A 25,713-nucleotide genomic window follows, 5' to 3' on the forward strand; every position below is an offset into this window, starting at 1 on the left:
AACATTGCCAAGATGTTGTGAAAAATTAATATTCCCCTCAAATTCCTACTCAGCAGATGGAGTTGTATCTTCACTTACGTGTTCCCCAGGAAAGACACTGACAAGCTGATCAAGGCCAGTGGAAGGCACTTAGGGGACTGAAGCTGAGGCAGCTGGGCTTGTTCAGTTCAGAGAAGGAAAGGCAAAAGAGTATACAATTCCTGTCTTCCACTATGTAAGGAGAGGTATAGAAGAGACAGAACAAAACTTTTGCAGATACACAGTGAAAAGTTGGAAGGCACCCATCACAAGGCCTACCAAGGAAAATGCTGATATGACAAAAAAGTGTTTGACCATAAGAGTGGTCAAAAAAACTGACCTGCTGCAAGAAAGGTTTTGGAACCTCCATCCTTGAAGATACTAAAAATGTGTCCAGGGACATGGTCTAAACAGTCTGATCTAATTTCAAAGTCATGCTTTGAGCAGAATGTTGGACCAGGTCACCTCTAAAAATTCCAACCAAAATAATTTTGTGATTCCATAAATGATTATATCCCATTTTAAAGTTTCTAGCTGTTCGTGTGGAATTTGACAGCTGTTAACTCTTCTTAGTCTGACCTGAAGGAAGGATCTAGGTACAGTCCTTAACAGAGTGTTGCATTCTGGAACACTCATGGGACGAGATTATTGCAATTTGCTTTGTAGAGAAAAGATGTTTGATTCTTTTGAATATTCACAATATTGTCTCATGCAACTGGCTGCTTACTCAAGGTTGTTTAAAATGAAGAGCCTATATCTCAAGAGACACAAAAGTTTTGAGTCCATTTACAGTGTTGTCTTATCATAACTTAAGCAACTGGTTCAATTTAAAATTATCTAAACAGCCAGATAAAACATTTACCCATGTGTTCTCAGATATCTCCAAGCACCATCAATACTTCCACCATTACATCCATGTTGGTTCCTGGTATCACAAGAGATCAAGTTCTGAGCAGAAAGGTTGTCTGTGACCTGACCCTTGGAATGAATTGCTATTCTATCTGCTGCAACACCTGTATGGAAATAAATTTTCTGTTATCAAAACCAAATAATTACTCACAACTTTGCATTTGTTTTTGTGAAAGAGGGATGGAAATACAACCTCAATATTTTCTGTCTGTGCGGATATCTTTCCTAAACAATACTGATATAATCTGCCCAGACTTTTGTGAGAGAGGACTGGGATATTGCAAAGTATCATGAGCAACTTCACTGTAATATGACAAATCCCTAGATTTACTGGCTATTATAAAGTCCTACATATCTAAACATCAGATGAGACATTTGCATAATTGTCTCTACCATGTTTGTAAAAGTTTGTTTGCATATTCATATGTGGTTGCCTTCAGCAGAAGAAGCAAATACTTTCCAACTTTCTGCAGCTGAATCTCCAAATCTCTTTGCTTTCTTCCTATTTTTCTTTCCTTTATCTGGGGGGGGGAAAAAAAAGGAGAACAGTCCTATGAAGAAGAAAATTTAAGACTGAAAATATGTATTGGTTTTATTACAAAGAGTATTTGGAGATGTTCATATTAAAGTGTAACTGTAGGACTCTTTGTACCTCCTTCCCTTATCACACAAAATTATTCTTCTGGGATAGACACCTTATCTGAATTCACTCAGATAATGATGATTCTTAGTCCTTATGTATTTATGAACTGATTTAATGTAGACTAGGTTAACTAAATTGTGGGTGAAACTAAGGTACTTCTACCTTCTTTATCGAATGACAGTGAAACAATCATTAAGCCTCACTTCCGGTCATTACCTGTGATTAAATTTTATTTGTATTACTTTAAGCCCCAAATTTTTTACTTTGAAAATAAACTTTTAAAAAATCTCTTGAATTCAAATCCCTGTCAAAATCAACACTAACTTTGCTGAACTTTGAGGAGGACTTCAGAAAAGAAAGTTTGTTGATGTAAACTATATTTTGCGCTTCTGTGAGATGTCCCATAATAAGGAATTTATTTTCATAGGTATAAAAGCCTTTTACTGTAAAGTTTTGGAATACTTAAAGAAATTATTCATGATAAGAAAAAATTATACAGCAGTGCTTGTCTGTTCATTGAGCAACAACTAATCTTGTAAATTCAGATTAAAAATGTTAGATGCACCTAAAAAAATATGTGAAGGCATCTCACACTATATAGCTTTGAAAATAATTATGTGAATTCCTTATGGAAAGGAAAATTCAGACACAGTATCTGGAAAGTCTTCCCCTCAGTGATCTCTGTTCATCTCTGCAGTAATCTGTCAGAAGAGCTTTTAAAAGCTCTCTTGGTTTTCTCTTTTTAAATGTGCAGTGGATAAGACATATCAGAAAAAGAACCTGTTCAGTCTGTTTTTTTCAGGGAGCTGGGATTATCTGGACTAAGTGCTCCTTTCCTTCTCTTACTGCTGTGATTTAAAGAAGCAGTTGTAGAAACCTGCACCTGTGAGGACCCACTGGCCAAATTAAGTCGTAAAGATTGATTGCATGACTTTTTTCTCTATCTTTATATATCCAAATATGCACTGAAATTTATTGCAAGAAAAATGTACTTTTTTACATCAGAAAAACTGATTTTTCTAGCTTCTTTAGAAAAAGTGACCATTGTGCCCATTTCTCATAAAACCAGAATTGGTAGCACATGAGGTTGGATTGCATTATTGACATTTCTTACAGAATTTGAAAGATTGTTTCTCACACAAATATTTGAGCAGTTTTAGGTTTTTCTTCTCATAAATTTTGAAAACATTTTACCCAATTTTCTTAAGTAGCAAGGGTTGGACACTGTTAAATGCAGAAATATATAAATACATGTAAAGAAATTAAAGCCTGCCTGTTTTAAGCTTTCAAGTCAAGCATGTAGTTGCACAGAAAGGATGGGGATTTTTAAAAAATTACTCTACTAGTTAAGATAAAGTGCATCAGTCAATTAATTTTCTACTTTCTGTCACAAAAAAAAATCTTACGTTACACAATTTTATGAAAAGTGAAATGCTGCAGCTTAGATTGACATTTTAAGACTTTGGAACAACACAGAGGGAAAGTTGTAGTGATTTTAAAAGTTCCTATTTGCTAATAAAAAGTGAAAAGTGAGCTGAAATTATGTTGTTACTAACCACTACAGTTTTCATTTCACATATAACATCACTGATACTTTTAAAGGGAGGAAAAAAAATATTACTTGCGGTTGAAAAAGCCCAGGATGCTCCACAGTTTCGTTGATCCAAAGGATCATGAATCCACTCAGGCCACTCATAAGTCGCTGAAAAAATTGCAGGAAACTTTTCTTCTGGAAGTGACTTTCCCTAAAACAAAACGTAGAAGATCTGTATATGCTTCATTTCCTATTTTTATCATAAATTCTACTGTAATTTTGTTGGTAAACTTGTTAATTTTTAGACTGAGGAAACCTAAAGCATTGGCCCCTGTGACTTCCCAAGCAAATCTGAGGTGGTTTCCCCACGGCTGGGTGCTGTAGACCTCTGAGAGCAGGAGGATTCTGGCACTCCATTAGCTGAACTGAAAAGCTGAGCTTCAAGACTGCCAACCTGAGTAACCTGACCAGTTTCTCTCTGATTTTTATCTCAAACAACAATCCAATGAAATTTGCTAAGTATGACCCAGCTGGCATTTTTGGAATGAAAAGCCCTCTGCTACAAATAGCGGTGAAGTTAGATACCTGCTGCCCTGTTCTCCCAGACACATGGGTGTAGGTAGGAAATTTTAGTCACTGTGGGAGAGGAATCAGTACAGTGTATCACTGATTTGTCTTTTACGTTGAGGTTATTCAATTGGAAGCACTTATTCCCATTCCAGAATAAAAATCAGTGATTTTTCTTCTGCTTTTCAATCTGATAGTGAATTCATGAAAATTCATGGTCTGCTCACTAAAGCAATTTGGCCAGCCATTTCTGCCACCTTCATCTCTCAGCCTTAATTTATGCCCTCCTCCAAAGTCCTCCAAGCTTTGAACAAATATTTGCATATGCAAGAGCCATCTGGTACAACTGCTAATAATCTGCTCTGTGTTCAACACATCAAAATCATTGACCCATTTTTGTTTTTAGTGTTGAACTTCATGGAATGATTGATTATATTGTGCAAGGAAATAGGAATGGCCACAGAGAACTGCAGTATTAAGCCATGCAATCAGTCTGTTTCAAAAAATTGTTGATAATGTCACTTCCAGAAGGAAATACAAAATACAAAATAAGATTATCTGTTCCTAAGAAAAACTCTCACTGATGCTTCTTTCTCATAAGCAGGCAGAAACCCTGAAGACGAATGGCTTCTATCCTGTCTAAATTCTCTTACTGTTCTTCAATTTTCTTATCTTCTGATTCTGGGTACCCTTGCTAAAACATTTTTCTGAATAGTTTATGTGATTTATAATCATAAATCTAAGACATTGCTAAGACAATTTAAACATTTGAGGCCTGTTATTTCAAACTATTTTAGGACTCTTCAGAGAACCTAATTTTAGCCCTTTGTCTGTATCAAGATCACTTTGTTGTGTACACTGTGAAACAGCAGTGCCTCCATCCAGCTTGCACGTCTGGATTTGCCATAGCAAATCCCCAGCTGAGAAAAAGTGGGAAAGGAAAAACGAAGCTTGTACCTCAGGTCTGTATCTGACATTGGGATACAGCCCCCACAGGCAAATTGATACAGTCTGTGTGCATTCCCAGACCCAGAGGTTCTAGGTTGACCAGGTTAGATGCAGGCTGCGAGTCCTGAATCAATTAAAGAATACTGCAAGCTCTTAGGTCACTTCAATGATTTTGAAAGTCTCACCTCCACCCATAAAAGGCCAGTAAATTTTTTAAACCTTGGTAAAATATTAATCTCAGTATTTTGATTAATCAGTTTCAAAAGTCTGCTTTTTCAAAGGGTTTTATATATGTGGGACTTGCAACTTCAAGTGACACTTAGGAAGCAGCAACTAATTTAAAGAGTAACTTGACATATTATCATTATGTTCATTATTAGCGAGTAAGAACAAGCTCAAGATTTACTTTGAAGATGAAACATACAGGAGAAATCCCAGACAAATAGAATTTCTTTTATATGATGAGGCTGTTCACTACCAACCAGTAAAAAAGCAAAATTTGGCAAATGTTTAGCACAATTATGTGGGTAATGGCTCCTTACAATGCTCATTACAATGCCTCACTACAAAAGAGGCAGTTGAGAAAAGCAAAATTCTAAATAGATCTCCAGTCTGTGATTACTTTATGTATTCCTAACCTACTGCCAATATATTTATAAGCCTCATATTGTAAATCCCAGAGCAAACCCCTCATTAACCCTTAGCCTTGGCATTTAGAAATGCAGGAATGACCTCTAGCCAGAAACATTGGCTTTTTTCTGAAAAAATTGCTGCCCTGATATTGAGAAGTACTGCTGCTCTGTGACAAATATTAAGTCTAGACAACAGTTTCTCAGTGTATGCTCCATGGACCAGCATCAGACTGCACAAGGCAATCAGCAGCACGACTGGTGAACTATTTTTAAACCTTTATATGTACTCTCTGTAGTGAAGTTAGCAGCCTGGCCAAAGCAGAAAGGTAAGAGGATATAAAAGAGCACTTGAATTTGAACTATGACTTCTTCAGAAAACATAGATGACCAATTAAAGAAAAAAGGCCAGAAATAAATGAATTTGCAAATGTGGACACTTCTTTCCCTGGGGGAAAGCAATTTTTTTTTTTTTTTTTTTTAATGGAGGAAAAAGTTTCTGGACATCATTTTCTTTGTGAAGACAAAATGGGCATGAATGACCTTCTATCTGCAAGACAACTACAGCTCCTGAGGGTTTTTACTGGGAAAAGCCATATATCAGTGGAACAGAGGGTGTACTTTGTCTACTTTCCAATTGTTTTTTTGAGTTTCTAGATATTTAGTGAAAAAATGGTGCCTTATTACTGAATTATGTATTTCATTTTCTTGTAAGATGGCATTTAGGTGAGCATCTTGTTGCTGAGGGGTGCAGATCCTACCATTGAAATGTACTTCTTGCCAGGACTTGTGCTGACAGAATACCACCAAAAGTGCACCACAGTAGTTTTAAAGGTGTGGTGGTTATTCCTGTGCTACATGGAACTTTAAGAATGGTTGTCTCCTGCAGTGAAAATGCCTTCTCAGATGGAGGAGCTTCAGCTTTGTCAGGAGTCAAACAGTTTTAGTGGTGCACTTAGCTGTTGGTCTGTACTCAGGTCTAGCCATACTATGTAACAGAGAGCCCTCAGTTCAGATTTAGTTCTTGCTCCATATCATTGTCTTTTAGGTATTCGAATGTACCATCATGTTAAACTTCCCTTCCACACAAAAACATCACCTTATTGAGCAGATATAGTCTTTTATTAACAGCAGAACTTTTAAAAGCTCTAAGACAAACTTCAGGAAGTTTGTGATTTCCCTAAGATGACATGTAGATCTGTCACACTGTTTAATTTGAATTAATCCTATGAAGATTTATTTGTAGTTGGACAGTCAAAGAAACAACTAAAAAGTCTCTATTCCAGAAGCAAACTTTTTGGACACTGCTGGGATTTGATTGTGCTGTATATGTAAAATTGTTAGCACAGAAAAGCTTAATATTTTTGAACTTTTTTTCCCATGCCCTTGAGTAAGAAGCCCCTTCTACACAAAAATGTTTTTCTCAAGTATCCCCAAAAGACAACAGAAAATAATTTGGAACGTCAGGCTCTTGCATACCAGAAGCTATCATTTTTTCCCCTTAATAATAGATCAGAAGCATGCTGCATAAACGGGCTTTGTCAAAAAAAAAAAAAAAAAAAAAAAAAAAAAAAAAAAAAAAGTTGTATTTAAAAAAGTTGTATTTAATGAATGGTAGCTGCAGATTTCGGATTTATTTCGACTGTACCAGAGCTACCAGTTAATCAGGTCAGTACAAGCCCAAAACTCCTGAACACTAATTGTAGTTTTTTAACCACTAAATATGTGGATGTTTAGTTTTGTGACTTGCAAAATGGGAAAGACAGTAATAATCCCATAGAACGCATGACTATTTAATTAGTACCAGTTTATCCACAATAAGTAACTAGTACATCAGCCCGCAAGTGAATTAGTACTCAACAAAGTCATTTAAAGGTTAAGCCATAAAGGTTTGAGAAGTGTCTCTGAAAAATATTACAAAGTCATTATTTCTGAATTTTTTTATTCATATCTCTTTTACCCTATTCTGAGTTGTCAGTTACAGGTGAAGCTTAATGGAAACACTGTCATGGAAACTCACTAGTTTTGAATCACTTGGGACGTTGTAAATGTGTGAGTGTGCTTCACTGCGTATCAGTGACAGAAAATTATTCAGGAAAGGTGAAACAGGGGCAATAGTCCATGAAAATCTGGCAAGATATTTATCTTTGAAAGTGCCTGGAACTTATCTCCATGGCTTCTTTTGTTTTGCCAGTTGGAAGAATCGATTGATGTATCCCCTGATGAGCCCAATGCATGCTACGAAATCGTTGGATGGTGCAGTGACGGTAGATATGGATCTGCCTATTAGTGAAGGAAACTGTCGTTTTTAAGTGTTGTTGTGAAGTATTAAAATGTGGCAAAGACAGGTAATTCCTGAGGCAGCACAATGACACTAAAGAGATTATATTCTTCTGGGAAACTACAGAAGGGGACAAAATCAGAGAAATTTGGAACTTCATAGGAAACTTCAGGGAAAAATATTTTTTTATCACCACTAGCTAAGACAGAAACCATGGGGCTAAAAGCAAGGAAGTTCTAATAATTCTGAAGAGAAGCCATAGGTAGGAGATGGGCTCAGGTACAACTGAGACCCATTTTATGCAAGCTGAATGAATTTTCCAGAAGCTGAGAAAGTTATACAGAGTGTATTATTTTATATTTTTAGCCTTTGTAAGTAGAAAGATTTCTTAGAATCCTGTGGAAAGTATGTGGTTCCAGCAACATGTAAAGAAGTCTCCTGATGGCTTAATGCATGAATGTACAAAGCTGGATTTCTGGAGAAAAATCCACTGAATCTCCTTGGGTGTCTGGCAGTGCCAAAGGGAGTTGGTTTGTGGCTCATAGATTTCTTGAGACAGCAGACAGAGAAAATGTGACTGAGAAATTTAGCAGTGGAACAAAGGTTGTAAGAAGCATAGCAGTGAAGTAACTGCAGGAAGCTTAATAACAATGATTCAATAGGTTGGATGTAATGCAGGACTGCTGAGTAAACAGCTACTCCAAACTGAATGGAGGAAAGGAAGTATCATAAAGAATTTCTTGAAACCCCTTTCCTGTTTTCCTAGGTGGGATTTGTTTCACCTAGCTAGATACCTACTAATGGAGATATCAGCCTCTGATGACATCCTTTTTTTCCTGTGCTATATAAGCACCACATTGTATCCCTCAAGGAAAAAGCCAAAAACAGCAAATCAATCCACTCTTTTGAGCCTCAGTGCAGTTCACCGGTGACTTAAGGCAGACACCTACTAAATAGTGGATTAAATTCTTTTATGTTATTGTCTTATTTTGACCTGCCATCTTCCAGTGAAATGATCCATCTTTGGCTGCAAAGAGTAGTCCAGAAAATCCTACAAGGCAAAACTCCAAAGCTTGATTCCTGTCCACTTCTTGCTCTGGCAACCCTTCACAGTGTAATTTTGATTGAGCTGGCCAATCTGGGCCCCAGCCCAATGCCTCTCTATGCCGCTGCAGGGAGCTGGCATTCTGTGCAACACAGAATGAGTCTGAAGCAAGCAAAAGGATTAGGACTGCTAAAATTATTGCAGAGGCCATTCCCTCTTTCCCCAAAACCTGTTCAAGTGGCAGCTCTGCAATGCCACTGTCTGTCACACAGGGCTTTCCATCATGTGGAAATTCTTCTGCCACTGATGCCTAAAGATTTTAAGCATTTTTATATATATATATATTTTTTTAATATATTTGCAGCTTTTTAGATTTTTGGTATATAGCTGTATAATTTTTCATGCTTTCTCACACCTTACAATAGTAGATTACCCTCTTTCACACATTTATGCTACCTTCTCAAAATTCTGTTTGTGGGAACCCAGAGTGCAGAGAATACTTCTCTGCCTGTTTTGAAGGGTTCTACCCTCCTGGACAACACTGTTTTTGACATTTGTCCTTGGAGAAAATTGCCTACCCTCTGGGAAGAATTAGAATCTACACTGGTGTGAACTCGGTGATAGAATATTATGTAAGATTGTCACAAGGTGAAAAACTTAGAGGATTTGGGTTTTTTAATATAGCAAATAGATAAAAGCAAAAAACTTCAAAATGGAGGATTGTTGTTGTTCTCCAGACCTTCTTCTTCTTCTTCTACTACTCCATATTCTGCAGTAGAAGGAGTTTGGGATGACTGGATAAAGAATTCTGCAGTTCCTGTCTACGTGACAAAATGATTTCTTATACATTGGAAGAAAAGCAAAAATATCTTTCGTTTTAAGTTATCATTGGGTGATTCACCTTTAAAAGACTGTGTAAAGCTTGATAATTTGGCATTCTCCTGCATTCTCTGCTCTGTGCTATGTCTGGGTCACGTTAAGTGGCTCTATTTCTCTGCTAAGACTTAATAAACAACTATTAGAAAGCAGAGAAGGCTGAAGGTCCCATTCGTCTCTCAGACTCCTGGCAAAGACTCTAAAATTCTCCCCCATCAGGGGAGGCATAATTAAGGCACGGTTAGTGTCACTGTTTAGCCTTATTTTCAAAAAAAGCATTTCTAACAAGGACACCCTGTTTTGCACCAGTACCCAGGAGACATAACCAAATATAGGGTGAAGAAGCCCTTGGAGAGACTCCAAGACACAGGCCCAAAGGTGGGTTACCAAGTGTCATGGGTTAGCAGGCATAGTCCCGGAAGTTATGTTCTTGCAAAGGGGTGCTTACAGCTTCCTCTGTGACCTGACAGAACCTATCAGATGGCCAGTTTGAAGATGGACAATTCTTTAAGCCACTTAAAATGGTGACCGCCTCTGTGATCCACACTTAAGAACAAACAAACTCCCTCCCACAGCTCTCTCTCGTTTCTGGTGCTGGGACAGGTGGCTGCGGGCCCTGGGCAGGGGCCAGCGGGCCCGGCCCAGGCCCTGCTCGGGCCAGGCCAGGCTGGGCCACGGCCATCCTGGAGCCGATGGGCCCTGGTCCACCCATAGAACCACCCCCACTGCTGTGCTGTGGGCAGACAGAGCAGCCCAGCTCCCCCTCTTCAGTGTGGCCAAGATTCAGCTGAAGCTGCCCACCACTGTCCGACAAAGATCATGTGACCAACAGCGATAAGCGACATTCCAGCTGCAAGGCCTAGGTGAGATTAACCCTTTTAGTGCTGTGAAGAGCTGAAAACCTGAGGGAAGAGAAAGAGGAGATGCTTAAAGCTGAAATTCTGTTGTAAAGCTATGATATATCAGAGTACCCATTGTAATTTCATGAAGGCATGGGGGGTGGAGCATTCAACTTGTACTTGTGAGCAAAAGCACCTGTGCTGAGATAAGCAGATGCTGAAGCAGCTGTAATTTCATGAGAAGTTTGGACAGGGAGAGATGGAAGCAATGAGGACTTTTGCTCCAAATGGAAAGGAGAAAACCTCAGTTCCTAGAGATGCTCCCAGAGATAGTCCTAAAGATGAAGCTGAAGAAGACCCTTTGCTCCCAGGGAAGGAGAAGGGCCTCTGTTCTTAGAGATGAAATGCTCCCAGAGATGGGTGAAGAGAACTTTTGTTTCTGAATGGCTCAACCTTAAAATTTTACCCCGGTAATTCAAGAGTGGACTCTCGAAAGCAGTTGTGGGAAAAGCTACAAGTTGTGGGAAGGGACTCACAGGCGAGCAGAGAACCAACCTGGGTGGCTGTCTCGTTGTGATAATGTTTTCATAGCATAGACAAGAGAGACTCCTCTTCCTAAATGGACTGAACAAGGTTATTATGGAAATGGTAAACAGACTCAACATCTCAAGGGTTGTCTTTATACATTGTCACTGGGAGAAGGGAGAAAGGTGGGGGGAGGAGAAGTGTTCTGAAGGTGTGGTATGATTTTTTTTCTTCTTTTAGGTCTGTTAATAAACCTCATTATATTCTTTCCAGTTTGGTGCCTGCTTTGTGTTTCTCCTAATTCTTATCTCACAGAAGGTAAATAGTAATGAGTATTTTGGACCAAACCACTACACCAGGGCAACCGGTCTCCTATTGGATGTACTTGCTAGATATGCTAATTAATCAAACTTACAAAATTTGTGGACATCCCATATTGGGCATGCACATAGATATTTTGTGCACCTGAAAGCTTTCATTAAATAACTGCTCTTTATATTACCACCTTTAATAATGTTTGGAAAGTTTTCTTTCGATTCTAGGCAACACCACAACACATATACAAGCATCAACGATTGACTTTTAATAGATAATCAAATGGCATCATTGCCTGAACTATATAGAAACCAAAGATAAATACCTGTTATACTTAATGCTTTTGCAAACCTTGGATGGATAGATTTATACTTGCAATTCTTCTAATTTCACTATGGTGAGCTAGTTAGGTGGGGGATTTTTTGGTCTGTGATTTCCATAAATTGTGTCCTCTAAGAAAGAAACTAAGCAACTGATCCAAAGCATTGGAAAAATCACTCTGGATTGAATAACTTGTCTTTTTTCTTAAATTGCTTAAGCTACATACATAACTTAAAGTATGTTTGCTTTGCTGCAGAACTAATCTTAGCATAAATAAATGATAGGAAATTTAATTTAGCTGTCATGAAAATTGCCATGGCCAAGAGGTTTAGAAAGCTGGTAGTAATCATTTCATTTTGCCATGATTCCCATAATTTTGCTGTCCATTTGTTCAAAACCCAAAACAAGTTTCACAACTTCTGTCAAAGATGGCTGTGAAGTCTCAGCTGTTAGCCCTAATGAACTATGCCCGGATTTATTTTTCTGTGGTTACAGCTATGTCTGCAATGATTACAAAATTGAGAGATTAGTATGGAGCCCTCTTAAAGAAGTGAACTACAATGATATGTTAATATTGCTGCAGAACTTCACAGTGATTAGGATTTTCTTTTGCTCCTCCTTGTTTGATTTCTGTCAATAGGGCCAGACATTCTATGACTTGTAGAACTGTTCCAGAAGCATCATATTCAACATAGAAACATTCAGTGCCAAAACCCTGAATCATACTCTTATAATAGTCCACGGTTATTTTTCCATGTGATAAAGTTATTTACAAAAATTAACAAGTGTACATGACACTTACTGGAGCTTCTCTCATATTCAGTAAAGAATGAGATGGAGGGAAGGTGCCCAGGCGCTTTTTGAAACCTTCTTCCACTGTCATTCCCCAGAACTGACTGTAGTTGTCAGCTTTCCATCTTCCTCACAGATGAAAACCAAAGACCCACGTTAGAGATATAACTCACATTAACACATTGCTCATTTAAGAGTACAACTAGCAAAAGCATCCAGAAATAAATTTTTGAAACCACATTTCAAAACCTTGTATTCAATATACATGAGAAAATATTTACTATGGGCTCTTCCACTGCAGATAAGTGTAAGATGGAGCAACACAGCACTATGTGAATAGTGGTGATTTGGGGTCAGCATCACATCAGCCTGCAGGACATGAGCATGCAATATTTCAGGGCAGTATTGGAAAACAAGATGCTCAGTCAAAATATTATTGTTCTCTTGAAGTTATGCTCAAATCTTGCTCCAGCCCAGATTCCCACAGACAACCAACAGCCTCATGTAGTGAGTTACAGTGCGCCTTCACGCTCTGGTGCACCAGAAGAGAGGTGCTGTTGAACCCAGCAGAAAGCCCAGCTGACACCTTCTGCCCGAGTTTTATACCAATAGCCGCTGTGAGAGGAAGGGCTCCCCACGGTTCTCTAAGTATTCCCTCGTTACTCTCAGGTGGACTCGGCTCACATTGTAGTGCTGACGTCAAATTATATGCACAACAAAAAACCCACATCCTTGCAGCCATACACTTTGGAACACACTGAAATTCATTACTGGATAAGGGCTGAGTGACAGGGGAGCGAGCATTCTCTTAACCCGTTCCTTTCTTGCTTTTATATGAAGAACAAGGGGTGGGATTCATGCTGCCCAAAGAAGCCTCATTGCTCTTGGTCTCCATGTGGTCAGTGAAAAGTGCAAGCACATGGACAGGTTGAGCCATACCTCACCTGTCACCCTGTGACAAACCTCATTGCTCACCACTGACAAGAGACAGGTTAAGGCTCCAGGGGCCTAACTTGGTTGTTTATGATCATTCAGTTGGTTTAAAAGTCTCCTGTGAAGTATTTCAGCACTCATGACAGTCTGAAATCTGGACAGGCTTCATTGGTGAATTTGGTACCCCAGATCCCAGGGAGGCTGCCCCTGTATCTCTGTCAGTAAACAGCCAGCAGTCTCCAAAGGCACAGATCCAGTACTAGGGTCCCTAATCTCCGTGCACTAGCTAGGGCAATGAGATTATTAGCAAGAGAAACACCCCCACAAAGCCCCACAAAGTTCTCATAACTTGGTCCCCATTCGGCCCATCTTCTCCTCTTCCAGTGCTACCTAGAGTCCTGTAACATGGAACAGTGGTCTCATGGGAGGAGAAAAAATTACTTTAAATATCTATCCCAAGTAATAAACACAATGAAGAATAAGGGAAGATGATGCAAATTGTGTTTTCAGAGAAAAAAATTGTTCTAAATTTGGAAAATATTTTAGACAGCTGTTTAGAGTAACTCTTACTAGCATGAGATGTTCAGTATCTTTCTATTTAAAGCTTTGTAATCTGCCAGTACATTAGGAAAGTTTCACAAATGCACACTTACTGTCAAATTGCTGTAATGTATTTGGAGAAGGACTGCATACCTTGTAATTAGCACATGCACACAATGAGCAATACTGTGATGCATAACAGAACTCTAAAATAAAAGGGTTCTCACCCATAATCTCCAGAATTGATGTGCTGAATTAAGTCTTGGCGAACAAGGCATACGTCTGTTGAACATTCCCAGAGACTGTTGAAACATTTGCTGAAAGGACAAGAATATCATTAAACAACAACAAAAAAGAATTGTCAAAGGAAAAATATGCACTTTAACAGCAGAAGGCAGATGGAGGGGGAAAGAAGTATGAACGATATAATTGTCACACAGTGTTTATGAAAACATAGTGTCATTTCTTCCTGCTTCACCACTTAATGATTTGGAACAAGCTGGGAAGGTTTACAGCTTGTTAGGAAGGTCATATCTGAAAAATTTTGCTTCCATCTTTGTGAGATCAAACCAGGGAATGTGATGTTGTTGTTGAATTCCTGAAAAAATGTGATGTTTTTAGGGAGATTTACTCTGGAAACCCAGAAAGGGTTTTGTGGCCCCAGATACCTTGCTCCAAGGACCCTGGGCTAAAGTCAGCAGAGTGGGAGCTCCAGCCCTGTTTGGGCACAGCTGGAGCTCTGGGACTGCCCTGGGGCCCCAGTCCCTCCAGTGTGGGGCTGGTTTTTGGAGAGGCAAAGCTCAGGCAGCCAACTGCCAGGGCTGAGAGCAAAGCTCCCCTGCCTGCACTGTCTGCTCCTGTCCCAAGGCAGAGAAAAGGGTGCTCAAACAATTCTCCCCTTCCCACATAAATGCATATATATATATATAGTGTATGTTTATATGTATTTATGTATATATATCCTTCCCTTACAAGTTAATGTAATCTCTCCTTACTCATGTGAAAAACAAACAAACAAACAAACAAGGAGGAAGGATTCCATGAAGTCCAATGATATTTGTTTGGTCTGCATTCAGGTCAATGCCCAGGTCTAGACTGAAACCATTTCAATTTAGGTTTGACTGAGCAGGAAAAGAATTAGGCCAGTGAGGAGGAGATTTTAATAGTCTAATATTCATATCTTGATTAGAAAGTTCAGTTTCCCTCTTGCCATGCTTCTAAGGGGACTGTAATCTACTTCCACAAAACCTTAACACTTAGCACTACTTTTGCAGCCATTTTGATTTAATTTTTAATATGAATTTCAAGATGCTCTCTACATTAATTACTGTTTCGTGACATATGCTAGATAAAATTCAATTTGCTGTTCTCTGAAACATTACCAGGAATTGCAGTTGTCTTTAATTATTGTTCCTTCTCCGTAATATCGGCCATCTTTATAACAACCTGCCAACATAACATATAGATGTGTGAAAATAAAATAATTCTTCAAGTGAATTACTGAAAACTCTTGCTACTATTGTATTAATTGGTTGTATGCACTATGCTTGAATTATTTAGTTGAAAGTCAGCAATATGGTTCCAGTTTCTTCCAAGTAATGAAGTCATTTTAAAGCATTTAAAACACCCAGTGAAGAATTACTATCTTACAAATAAATTTTAAAAAAATTCTTCAAATAAAGTTATTTTCCAGTAGTGAAAAGAAAATATTTCTAATAAAAGTTATTTTCTAATTGGCAATAAAAATAGAAATAAGTTTTTACAGGTATAGAATCTAAAAAATTAGTGAATATTCCAAACCCATTGTAATAAATTATTTTTCCTTGCCAGATTAACTCCTCTTTGAAAAACAGACAGATCAATTACATTTCAAGGCAAATGTATGTTTCATACACCCTCCAAAACCCACTATAAAACCTAAATTGAGTGGTGAGTTCTCCAAAAAAATACATCCCTCTCACTTTTTTTATTTGATAACACTTCACTTAGAAAAGATTTTGTGTGTCTTTCAATATCTTCCACATAAATAGTTTCATCACTGCATTGGATTATCAAAGTTTCAGTAGAATAATGATCCAGAATGCCTGCACAGGGTGTTGGGTTGAGTCAGTAACAAACATTGTACATTTATCACACAGGTCTGTGTTTTCCAGTCTGTTCTGATAGGTGAGCCTGCAAATGTCAGGTTTCTTCCCCTGCTGAGAGGGTTTGGACTCCCTTTGCCTCCATTTTCAAGAAGATTTAACACAGTGCTGACTTCATATTTGCATGATACCACGCTTTTCCCCCCACCACCAGTGTGAGGAAGATCATGCCCCTCTCATGTCCAGGGCTGGAGTTTGTCTGCCCAGACACACACACACACATGTACGCCTCAGCTGCCTGCGCCTCCTTCACTGCCAGGACAGAAGCACACACTCTGAGCCCTACATAATGTCATAACAAAGTGCAGTAGAGGTGATGTATTAACTGTAAGTGCCTTTCTTGCCCTTTTGGTAGTTCATTAGGCTATGAGAGATAGCACAGGTAAAATAAATTCCGCTGAGGCAGTCTGAGACCCAAAGTGTCTGCTCTAATCCAGCTTCAGCTAAGAGCTGAGGTGTTTTTCAGTGAATACTCAAATTACCAAAGCGCCACAGTTTGTCACAATGTCAGCATCAGACAGTAGCTGGAAGGAGGATCAAGCAAGACAGTTCAAAAATATCAAGAGAAGAAAATGTTGATGCAGCATTTGAGAGATGGAGCAGACCCTCAGTGGAGCTCTGCTGGCAGGGCTCACTGCCTGTGCCCAAGATAAAATGCAAACCTGGACCAGTACAGAAGCAGCTTTCTAATGATGTATGCCTGGGGAATTGAAGATTAACACCATGCAGTTTCTTTAGCCTAGCCCAATTAATATTTTGAGGGCCAGGAGTACTGCCTGAGGCACCAGTGAGACAACAGAGATATCTAAGCTAGAAGACACATGAGAATACAGCAAAGTTGTCTGGCTCTGAATGTATTAGGTCAGAATACTAATACACTAAGTGGGAAGTTAATTTGAAGATGCATCTTGATGACTTTGTGAATGGGATTTTCTGATGTGCAAGTCATTATTGGAAAGAAGAACATTTGATAAATGGAGACTTCCTTCCCAGTCCAACATTCTTATACCCTTAATGGTTCTCATTTCATTTGCCTCCAGCATTGGTGTGAGTACTTCTGTCACTGAAATACCTTCAGGTTTACTCCCTTGTAGGTCAGATCATGACTGTCATGTAAAAGCAATTAGCAAACTCACTGGATGTCACTTTTACACCACCAACAGGGTGAGATCCGGTGTGTGGATTTTGACAGGGCTTTTTGTACCATCAGACTAATTGAAACAAAGAGATAAAATAAATAATAAATACAGTCCTGAGATAAAACTCAAAAAGTTCTTCTAACAACAAAAATTAAAACACTACTATAATAAAAAGATCCTGAACTTCCACTTGGTATCTAAGGCAGGAATCTGCAGTTTCTTCTGAAACTACACATGAAAGCCATAGAAATAAACTGAAGGCTGGGTTTATGAAGGCAGAGTCAAAGCAGTTCCACATAGTTAAATCAATACTGACCCCCAGTATGGTGCACCTCCATGGAAGAAGTCACAGTGTAGCTTGTTTCTGCTGCACACTAAGTCAGTGTACATGTGGAGATCCAGAAATAAACCACCAAGCAGTTTTATTGCTGTACATTCCAGCCCATGTAAAACACTTCAGTTTATTGATTTATTTAAAGAAATATGATTCAGGAGGCTTTGAGAGCAAAACCTCTAGCAACCAAAAAAGATCAAGATCTTCCAGGTAAAAAGCAGTGCGGCATATGTGGTCTTCAAGTGCTTAAATAATCCTTAGTCTAAGGTAGAAGTGTAGTCTCAGTTGCTAAAAGTCAGTTAACATACTTATGTCATTTCTCAGTATGCTTCCTGATTTGCTTAATCTTCAGACATTCAGTCCTACTTGTTTCACCTTTTTTTCTTTCCAATTCCTCAGACATTTCAGTTCTAGGAAGATTCTTTAGAGATTATTTTGTTTGTTACTTTTCCCCCCCACTTTATTTTGGCTTTATTATTCTACTTTTACCCTTTCATCTACTTATATAATGAATGTTCAATAAAGAGATTTTTAAAAACTGCAGACTTTCCATCACTTTAAAAACCAGAGAACCAGGATTTTTTGTGAGATGACATATTTTAAAATAGTATAAAGTCATCTATAGGACAAGTAAAGGTACTTGAATACTGTAAATATAATTACTACCTCTGGCAGGTATGTTAGGAGTTACAAAACAGTACACACAAATGCAAAATATTGGATTAAAAGCAATAAAAATATACCCCTCACCTATTGCCTTATCTAAAGCTACTGTTATACTTCTACCTTTTAGAGGTAGACTTGTGGCAGTGACTACATGGCAAACTGCTGCAGGTTTTGTAGTGATCCAATTCCATGAGACAGTTTGCCAAAGTAGACTCACCAGCTGTCAGCTCCGGAGCAGAAATGCAACTATGTGGTTATGCAGAGCTTGCAACAAACACCCCACGTCGAAAATAATATACACCACTGCACAAATAAAAATGAAGGAAATGTCTTTATTTACATGGAGTTCTAGAACATTCTTTTAGATGGTTAGAAACACTTTGGAAAATCAAATTTGTTTTGCAGCATTTCTGTCACTCCCACTTATCAGGTTTTGGCTGCGAGCCTAAGAGCACAGCCTCCTGAAGAGCTTGTGTTCTGAGTGCTGAACTGCAAGCAGCAAGGTTATTGCAAAGAGATGGTTAATTTTAAAAAGTCACAGCATTATTTTGTTGATTTTAGGCTTTTGAAACTTTGGTATATTCTCTACATCTTTGGCACATTCTCTACATCTTTGGCCAGATTTGGTGCACTGACAGTAAGAAGCTACATAGTCTTAAAATCCACAATACTGTATTTTGCACACCAGCAGAGATCTGGCCTTTCCACTATCCAAGGGAGGACCACCTGTTTTGCACATGTTTTGGGGTTTTTTTTTTTGCAATCTATAGTACTAAAAATAATTAGACTTGGTTTAGAGTAGCTCTGGAGGGACTTCCACTGCAAACTAACTAGTAAGAAACTAAAATATGACACAAATCCTTGTTCTAAACACATCCCTTCACCTACTCTTTGTTCTAAGCACACCCCCTCATTTAGTCCCACACCTGAACTGTTTCCAGAAAAAATGAAAGCTATGCTGCATCAAAACCACTGCAGAACACCTCAGGGCAGTATCATTCAGGATAACCCTTAGTTTTGTTGATGATTTGTTTGTACTGATAGACACAAATATTTTGAGCTTGCTGTTCACCTCATGTTAATCTGTGAAACCCTATTGAATTTGTTGAGATTACACTAATTTTGACCCAATGAGGTTATTCTCTGTGAAGTTTCAAGTAAAACAAAGGGTCTGTCCAAGAGAAATATAATCAAATCAATGCTAATGTCCTAGAGACAAAGAAATAACAGCAAGTATAATTCTTACTGCAATGTCATACTCAGTGTCTTTGTCCACATCTTTAGTGACATTTTCAGGATGTATACACTCTAAGGATTAATCAGTAATTCTAATTCTATATATATTTTCACTGTGATGCACTAAAACCAACTGAGCATTTTCTCTCAACTTACCCCATGCTGGAGGTGGCCAAGGCTCCTCTGACCTGGTGGGCTCCACAGGGTGGTTGCAGACATCCCAGTAGTCAGCACAACAGTCTACAGGCCCAGGAGAGCCTGAGGTACAGTACTGGTCACAGTAACATATAGCTCCCCTGGAGACAATGGTAAAGCTGCAGTCATCATCTCTTCCTGTGCAACAGCCTCGTATCCTGCAGGAACTTCCCTGATACGGACTCCTTTTAATCCTGTTCCACTTAGCAGACCCCCTGTCATCTACAGAGTAAAGTCCTCGGGGGAAATTTCTTCCAGAATCAAGCTGCTTTGCCATCGAAACTTCACTTGCAATGCAGTAAAAGAGCAATATCTGAATTTTGCACCGCATTCTTGTGCCTCTAGAAGCCTTTTCTCAGGCTTGTTGTCCTTCACTTTCTCAGCAAACATTCATTTAATCTAGATGTAGTACCACCAGTTAGCAATCAGAAAGAAATCTGAACAGAAAGCTGTAGACTAGGGTTTTCTAGGAAGACTCTGTATGTGTTAATTATTAGTCAGATATGTTGTAAACTGATATATTTGCCCAAGATACAGAGGTACTGAAAACAGAGTCACAGCTATGTATTCATCATTATGAAACTTGGGGTGCGATCTCTTGCAAGTGACAAAGTTTATACTAAAGTTTCAGAACATACAAAATATACACAGTCCAGTATTTCAGTTCTATACTTCAGACTTCTAAAATCAAAACAATGTGAGGAACAAGTGATGCTGTCAAAGGAAGCTCTCCTTCTTTTCATGTACCTATAACCAGCATGTTCTCCTTATTATTAGAAAATCTTTAACATTTAGATTGTATTTCATGCTTTCTGATAAGCAGGGTTACATCACTGGAATAAATTTATCCTGCATCCCCCATTTCAATTTTATTTCCAGTGATCTAGCTTAACCTCATATGCTTCACTTTTTTCACTCATTTTATTATGGGCAAATTCAGAAAAAACATCAGGTGATATTCAGCATAAACTATTACTCAAAGGTATTCTTTTAAGGTTTGCATTTCTGTAGTCAAAATGAACTTGGCAGTCATTCTAATTAATATAATAAATATCCACTGATAAGTGCTCATTCCTATTTAAAAAGGAAATGGCTGTATTTATAAATGCACAAAAAAACCAGAGCGGATATGAAGGAGAAGTCTGAAAGCCTTTGCTACTTGATCTGTAATCTCCAGGTTTTTGAACAGAGGGCCTAAAGCAATATACGTGGTACTGTTGCCAAAACTTAAAAGATTCAGAAAAAAGTACCAAAGAACTTTGAAGTTCCTACCAGAGATAGCACAAAAGGCTTAATCAAAATAAAAAAACCCACCCACAATTTCAAATCTGGACAAAACAATTTAAGTCTCCAAAGCTGAACAAGCAGAGGTAAAAACCAGTCATCCTTCTGTCTCCATTTCTTAGTAAGTGAGAGGAACCTGGAGAAGTTGATGGTGGGTTGTTTTCTAGGGAATTAAGGGGATTTTTCCCTTTGTGACTTCAGCTGGGCTGCTTGGGAAGGCATAGCATCAAAGGGCAGCTACTTTTGAAAGCACAGCCAGTGCAGATGCATTGCCATGAACGGTAGAGGCATTAAGAGGAAATGTGTGTCTATGTTTATATATTTGGGCTTGTAATCCAAATATTGAAGTCTTCAATATCTTACCAGCAGTGCTTTTATTGGGCCTGCCTCCTACACTGTTTTTGTCACAACTAAGGAGCTACAGATGAGGGAAAATTACATCTGACCACATCATTTTTATTTTGCTCTCTTGCAGGCAATCTTCTGTGTGAAAGATAACAGAAAGGCCAAGGCCAGCAACAGGTAATCACATTAATAGTACATAAATCTTAGCCTTCAAATTTGCTCAGATTTTTTTTTTATTGTTTTGTTAATAACAGAAAAATCTGGACAACCTTAATTCTGCCACTGACTGCTATAATGCAACAAATATAAGGGAGATGAGCAAGGATTTGTTCATGGATACAGTGCTCTCTGGAAATTATAATTCATTTCTTTTCCTTATGCCTGTGCAGCTCTCTCAGCTCTAAGAGAATGACCTCTGATTTGCACTGACGTTACCAAAATTCAAATCTCCTTTGCATTAGAAATCTTCAGAAATACTTTTATCTAGTTATCTCCTTGCTCTGGAAGCATAAGAAAGAATAAAAGCTGCCGTATGTGGTAAATGTCTGTCAGTCAGATTAAGTGAAGAGGCATATCTCTTTTTAACTTTAAAGACCTGCTGATGATAAAGCAGAGGCAAGGAATTTGCTTGGAAATCACTTCAGCTCATTTACACAGGAGTTAGATTTCTTTTAAAGGAACACAAAAATCAACTTGTGTTTCTAAGCACCTTTGTTTCCAACAAAGTTGATACAACCCATTTTTCCCACTTGATGGCTTGTGTTCAAACCTTTAAAAACCCCACAAAACTATTCCACTGTGCTTCAGCAAATGGGGTTTTTTTCAGTATTTTTCCACTGTAAGCCAAGCAGCTCTGTCTTCACTGTGTGAAAGCATGCACTGAATTATCTGTAACAATTTAGGAACAGTTAGACATGATCCTTTTTCTCTCTTGAAGATTAGCCTATACCAAGCACAACAGGTCTCCTAAGATTTTGAGTTAGGGTCCTAGTCCTAGTTAGCACAGTTAAGCGCAAAAGTATATGTCTAGTTCCTCTTTCAGCAGTCTTTGATGTCTACCCTCGAGCTTCAGAAAACACCACACATTTGGCCAGAATTCAAATATTAACACCACTGAATAATTGGTGGAGTAACAAATTTTAAAAAAAATAAAAAAAGGCATTAAAATAAAAAAAAGCCAAGAATCTCTTTGAAGCTGATTCAGGATTATTCCATAGCCTTTCTTTCAAAAGTTGTCCTAATTTGTCTGACTGAGCCTACTGGGCATCATAAAAATCTCAGCACCTTCAGAGAAGGGTAGGATAGCAGTGGCTGGCAAGACTCTTGGTGCTGAAGGTGGCTCCCAGGATGGACAGCAGAGCCCATCCCATCGGGCAACCGTGACACCTTCCCTTCTCATAGCTGCTGCACGCAGATGGGAACCAAGCCTTGTGCAGGGGGAATTGCAGTACTATGACCTTACGCCAGGAAAATGAAGGGACACCTGACAAGTCAAGGAAGAAACCACGACGCCACACCCCAGGTCAGTCATTTGCCAGGAGGCACAACTCAGTGCATCAGAGAATCCATGTAATTGCTTGTCTCCAGTTTAAACTCAGCCATGATACAGTCCATCCCTTTTGTTGAATTCAAATGGAAATTTAACTGGTGCCTCCTGGCACAGAATGCATCACTGATTTCTAATGGCCACGATTCTTTATACTTACTACTCTTTTTTATTAATGGTTGCAAGGCAGTAGAAGTTTTCAAAGCAAAATTACTTCAACAAAAGTGTTATCCCACAATGTATTCTCTGTACCTTGTACTAATGGCAGAATAGGATTTATTCTCCCAAATTGTGAATGACTAGCTCCTAGATGTGTTTATGCACAGACAAGCTGTGTGTTAAAGTGATTTTCTCACTGTCAATTCAGTCTTTGTATGTTTGGAGCAGGCATAGGAATGGGGGTGCCTTCACCCTTTTGGCAAGAGCCTGGCAGCTCACTGCTGTGGGTTGTTGGTGTGGTAGCAATCAGTGCCACTTCTAATTCAAAATGTCAGGGCTGCCTATCTCAACTCTTACGATGTTAATCCAGGTTACATGTAACTCAAAATAATGGTCTCTTACGTGAAAAATTTCATCAGATGTCTGAGTCATGTCACAGTGTGACTTGTAACTCACAGTCTCTGGGACCAGTTCTCCCAATTCATCAGATATTTGAATCAACAGATTTGGGGTTAGAAGTAGAGGAAGAGCAACTGACCCAAATTGTACATGCCAAAGAAATCCCATTCCTCACACGCAGAGATTCACACACATGAATGCCCAAGAATTCAGAGTCAACAACTGCAGATAAAAGGAAATTACTTTATGGGTGTTACATATGTATGCTGCATGGTACATTACTATGATTAAATGGTTGCTATGCCCTCACAGCCTTTTCACTCTTCCCACCACTGTACTTGACCGTGCCTGTTTCCCAGCTGCATCACTCAGTCAACCTCGAGGAAGTTGGTGCTATCTCGTTCTTCTTGCCAGCTGTGCTCTTGCATTGTGTCAAGGTCAGCCCACTCTAGGCTCAGCCCAGTGAACCTGTGAAGAGTGGGGAACCCTGTGCATGCCCCAGCACAGTGTCCATGTAGTCATACAGCTGCAGGTGCTTTCCTAAACGGTGTTGCACTAGGACTTACAGAACGGCTAGCAGCAGTCATTGTGGCTCATACCTGAATAGGAGCCTCTCAAGAAACACAACCAGGCATGGAAATTTTGACAGTGACCCCAGTATAGGATGGACCACATGCCACCTTTGTTATGTTGTCAGTGCAGACTATTGTGAACATATTAACCTGTGCATGGCTGCATATAGCTTCAGAGAGGTGATGTTTACTGTGAGCTTGCCAATCCCAAACCTCATCAACCAGTCAGAGGTGAAGGAGATGAGGATATATATACTGTATAAATAGGATATAAATACTGTATTTCATTGTCAGTATGAGCTCTCAGAAGGTATTGTGCTGGTGTTGCAAGAAGTTATGCACATACTGGCATTCATCTTAATCGTGTGGTCCTATCTGATCCCACCAATCTTAGAATCATAGAATCAGTAATTTTGGAAAATACATTTAAGATCGCCAAGCCTATCACTGTGTTCTCCACTAAACCATGTCCCCAAGTGCCACATCCACATACCTATTGAACAGTACCTGGCATGGTGAATCTGCCACTTACCTCAGCAGCCAATTTCAATGCTTGACCACCCTTTCAGTGAAAAAATGTTTTCCTAATGTCCAATCTAAACCTCCCCCAGTACAACTTGAGGCCATTCTCATCACTTACTGTTTAGAAGAAGAGACTGATCCCCACCTGGCTACAACCTCCTTTCAGGTATTTGTAGAAAGTGATAAAGTCTCCCCTGAGCCTCCTTTTCTCCAGGCTAAACACCCACAGCTCCCTCAGCTGCTTCTCATAAGTCTGTATCTTAATCCCCTTTACAGGCTGATCCTCCGTGTTGCCTAGTTGCCACTTTCTGATTCTCTGCTTTCAAGGATTTTTTTTATACCTTAAGGTACAGATTTTTTTTCCTTTTCTGTCCTTGAGTTGCTACTCTTACCATCCTAACAAAACCCTTCTCTTTGTTTCACTTTTCTCATTATGCATAGCTTTAGTTTGTGAACTCCCAGAGATTTAAGCAATTTTCTCATTAAAACTGAGTCTAGACCACAGAGCTGTGCCACACCAAACCAGGCTTTGGATGCCAGCCAGCTGAACCCTGGGGCCAAGGGCTGTCCTTATTCAGATGCAGCATCCAGATTTTCTCAAGTATGTCACTCTCCAAATACACCTCTTGTGCTGGACACATTTCCCTTCTGACCACTTGGGCCAACTTTAATAAGTCATTTTCTAGGTAGCTTGAGTTGTAGCACATAGCAACAAAAGAAACATCACAAGTGTGCGTGGGGTGGGTGTGGGGGGGTGGCGAACATGGAGTATCAGACTGCAAGAGAAGTTAAGGCAAAAAGGGGATCAGAAGCCCTCACTAAACATGGGCAGTCGTTTTGATTCTGATGGAAAAGTGTATTTTACCAGAAAATAATTACTAAAATCAGAGTAAAGGCATCAGAAACTGGACTGAATATATTACACTATTGAATAAGCAGCATCCATTAATTTTTTGGTACTTCAGAAAAAGCAATCACTTTCATGTTGTTTTGCTCTTTATAATCTCTCCTTAGAGTTTTTTTTCTCTTAACACTTTTTCCATTTGTTTCCCAGGATAGGGTTTCTACACTGTAATTGTCAATATAATCTCATTTTTCATTTGTAGATGGAAGTTGTTTGAACAGAGAGCAAAACTGTTTCTTAAATTATGCACAGATCAACAAACTCACAAACCCAAAGGTCAAAAAAAGGATTTCCCCTTTGTCCTTCCTCTAATCTCAGTAGTTCTTTCTCTTGCTTGTGTTCTTTTCACCTGTGGGCTTCTATCTCATGGGTTAATTTAAACTTAAAACTATGCCATGTGAACAATTCTCTCAGCTAGACATGCTAGAATGGATTTGGGCTCCACAAAAATAAAATTCAAGAGGAAAAGAAATTTGGACTTGGAACAAATTCAGTACAAAACAAATGCCTTGAAAAAATATGGGCAGGAAAGCAGATTAAGGCTTTGAGAATT

At 38.9% G+C, this 25,713-nt stretch overlaps 2 protein-coding genes across 2 annotated transcripts in view; both read right to left on the reverse strand.

The window, feature by feature from the left end:
- Window positions 1–19,760, reverse strand: part of TINAG (tubulointerstitial nephritis antigen) — a gene marked incomplete at its 5' end in the record, with an annotated part of 44,047 nt that extends 24,287 nt beyond the window's left edge. The window contains 6 exons of the mRNA XM_082300754.1: window positions 881–1,031; window positions 3,192–3,315; window positions 12,253–12,367; window positions 13,943–14,032; window positions 15,098–15,161; window positions 19,391–19,760. Coding sequence (XP_082156880.1) covers window positions 881–1,031; window positions 3,192–3,315; window positions 12,253–12,367; window positions 13,943–14,032; window positions 15,098–15,161; window positions 19,391–19,760 — 914 coding nt within the window. The remainder of the gene's footprint in view (window positions 1–880; window positions 1,032–3,191; window positions 3,316–12,252; window positions 12,368–13,942; window positions 14,033–15,097; window positions 15,162–19,390) is intronic.
- Window positions 19,441–25,713, reverse strand: part of MLIP (muscular LMNA interacting protein) — a 111,072-nt gene continuing 104,799 nt past the window's right edge. The window contains exon 14 of the mRNA XM_082300625.1: window positions 19,441–19,530. The gene's annotated coding sequence lies outside the window, so the exon portion shown is untranslated. The remainder of the gene's footprint in view (window positions 19,531–25,713) is intronic.

The sequence above is a fragment of the Coloeus monedula genome (genome assembly GCF_965178545.1).
Source record: "Coloeus monedula genome assembly, chromosome: 2".
In the NCBI taxonomy this organism is placed as follows: Eukaryota; Metazoa; Chordata; class Aves; order Passeriformes; family Corvidae; genus Coloeus; species Coloeus monedula.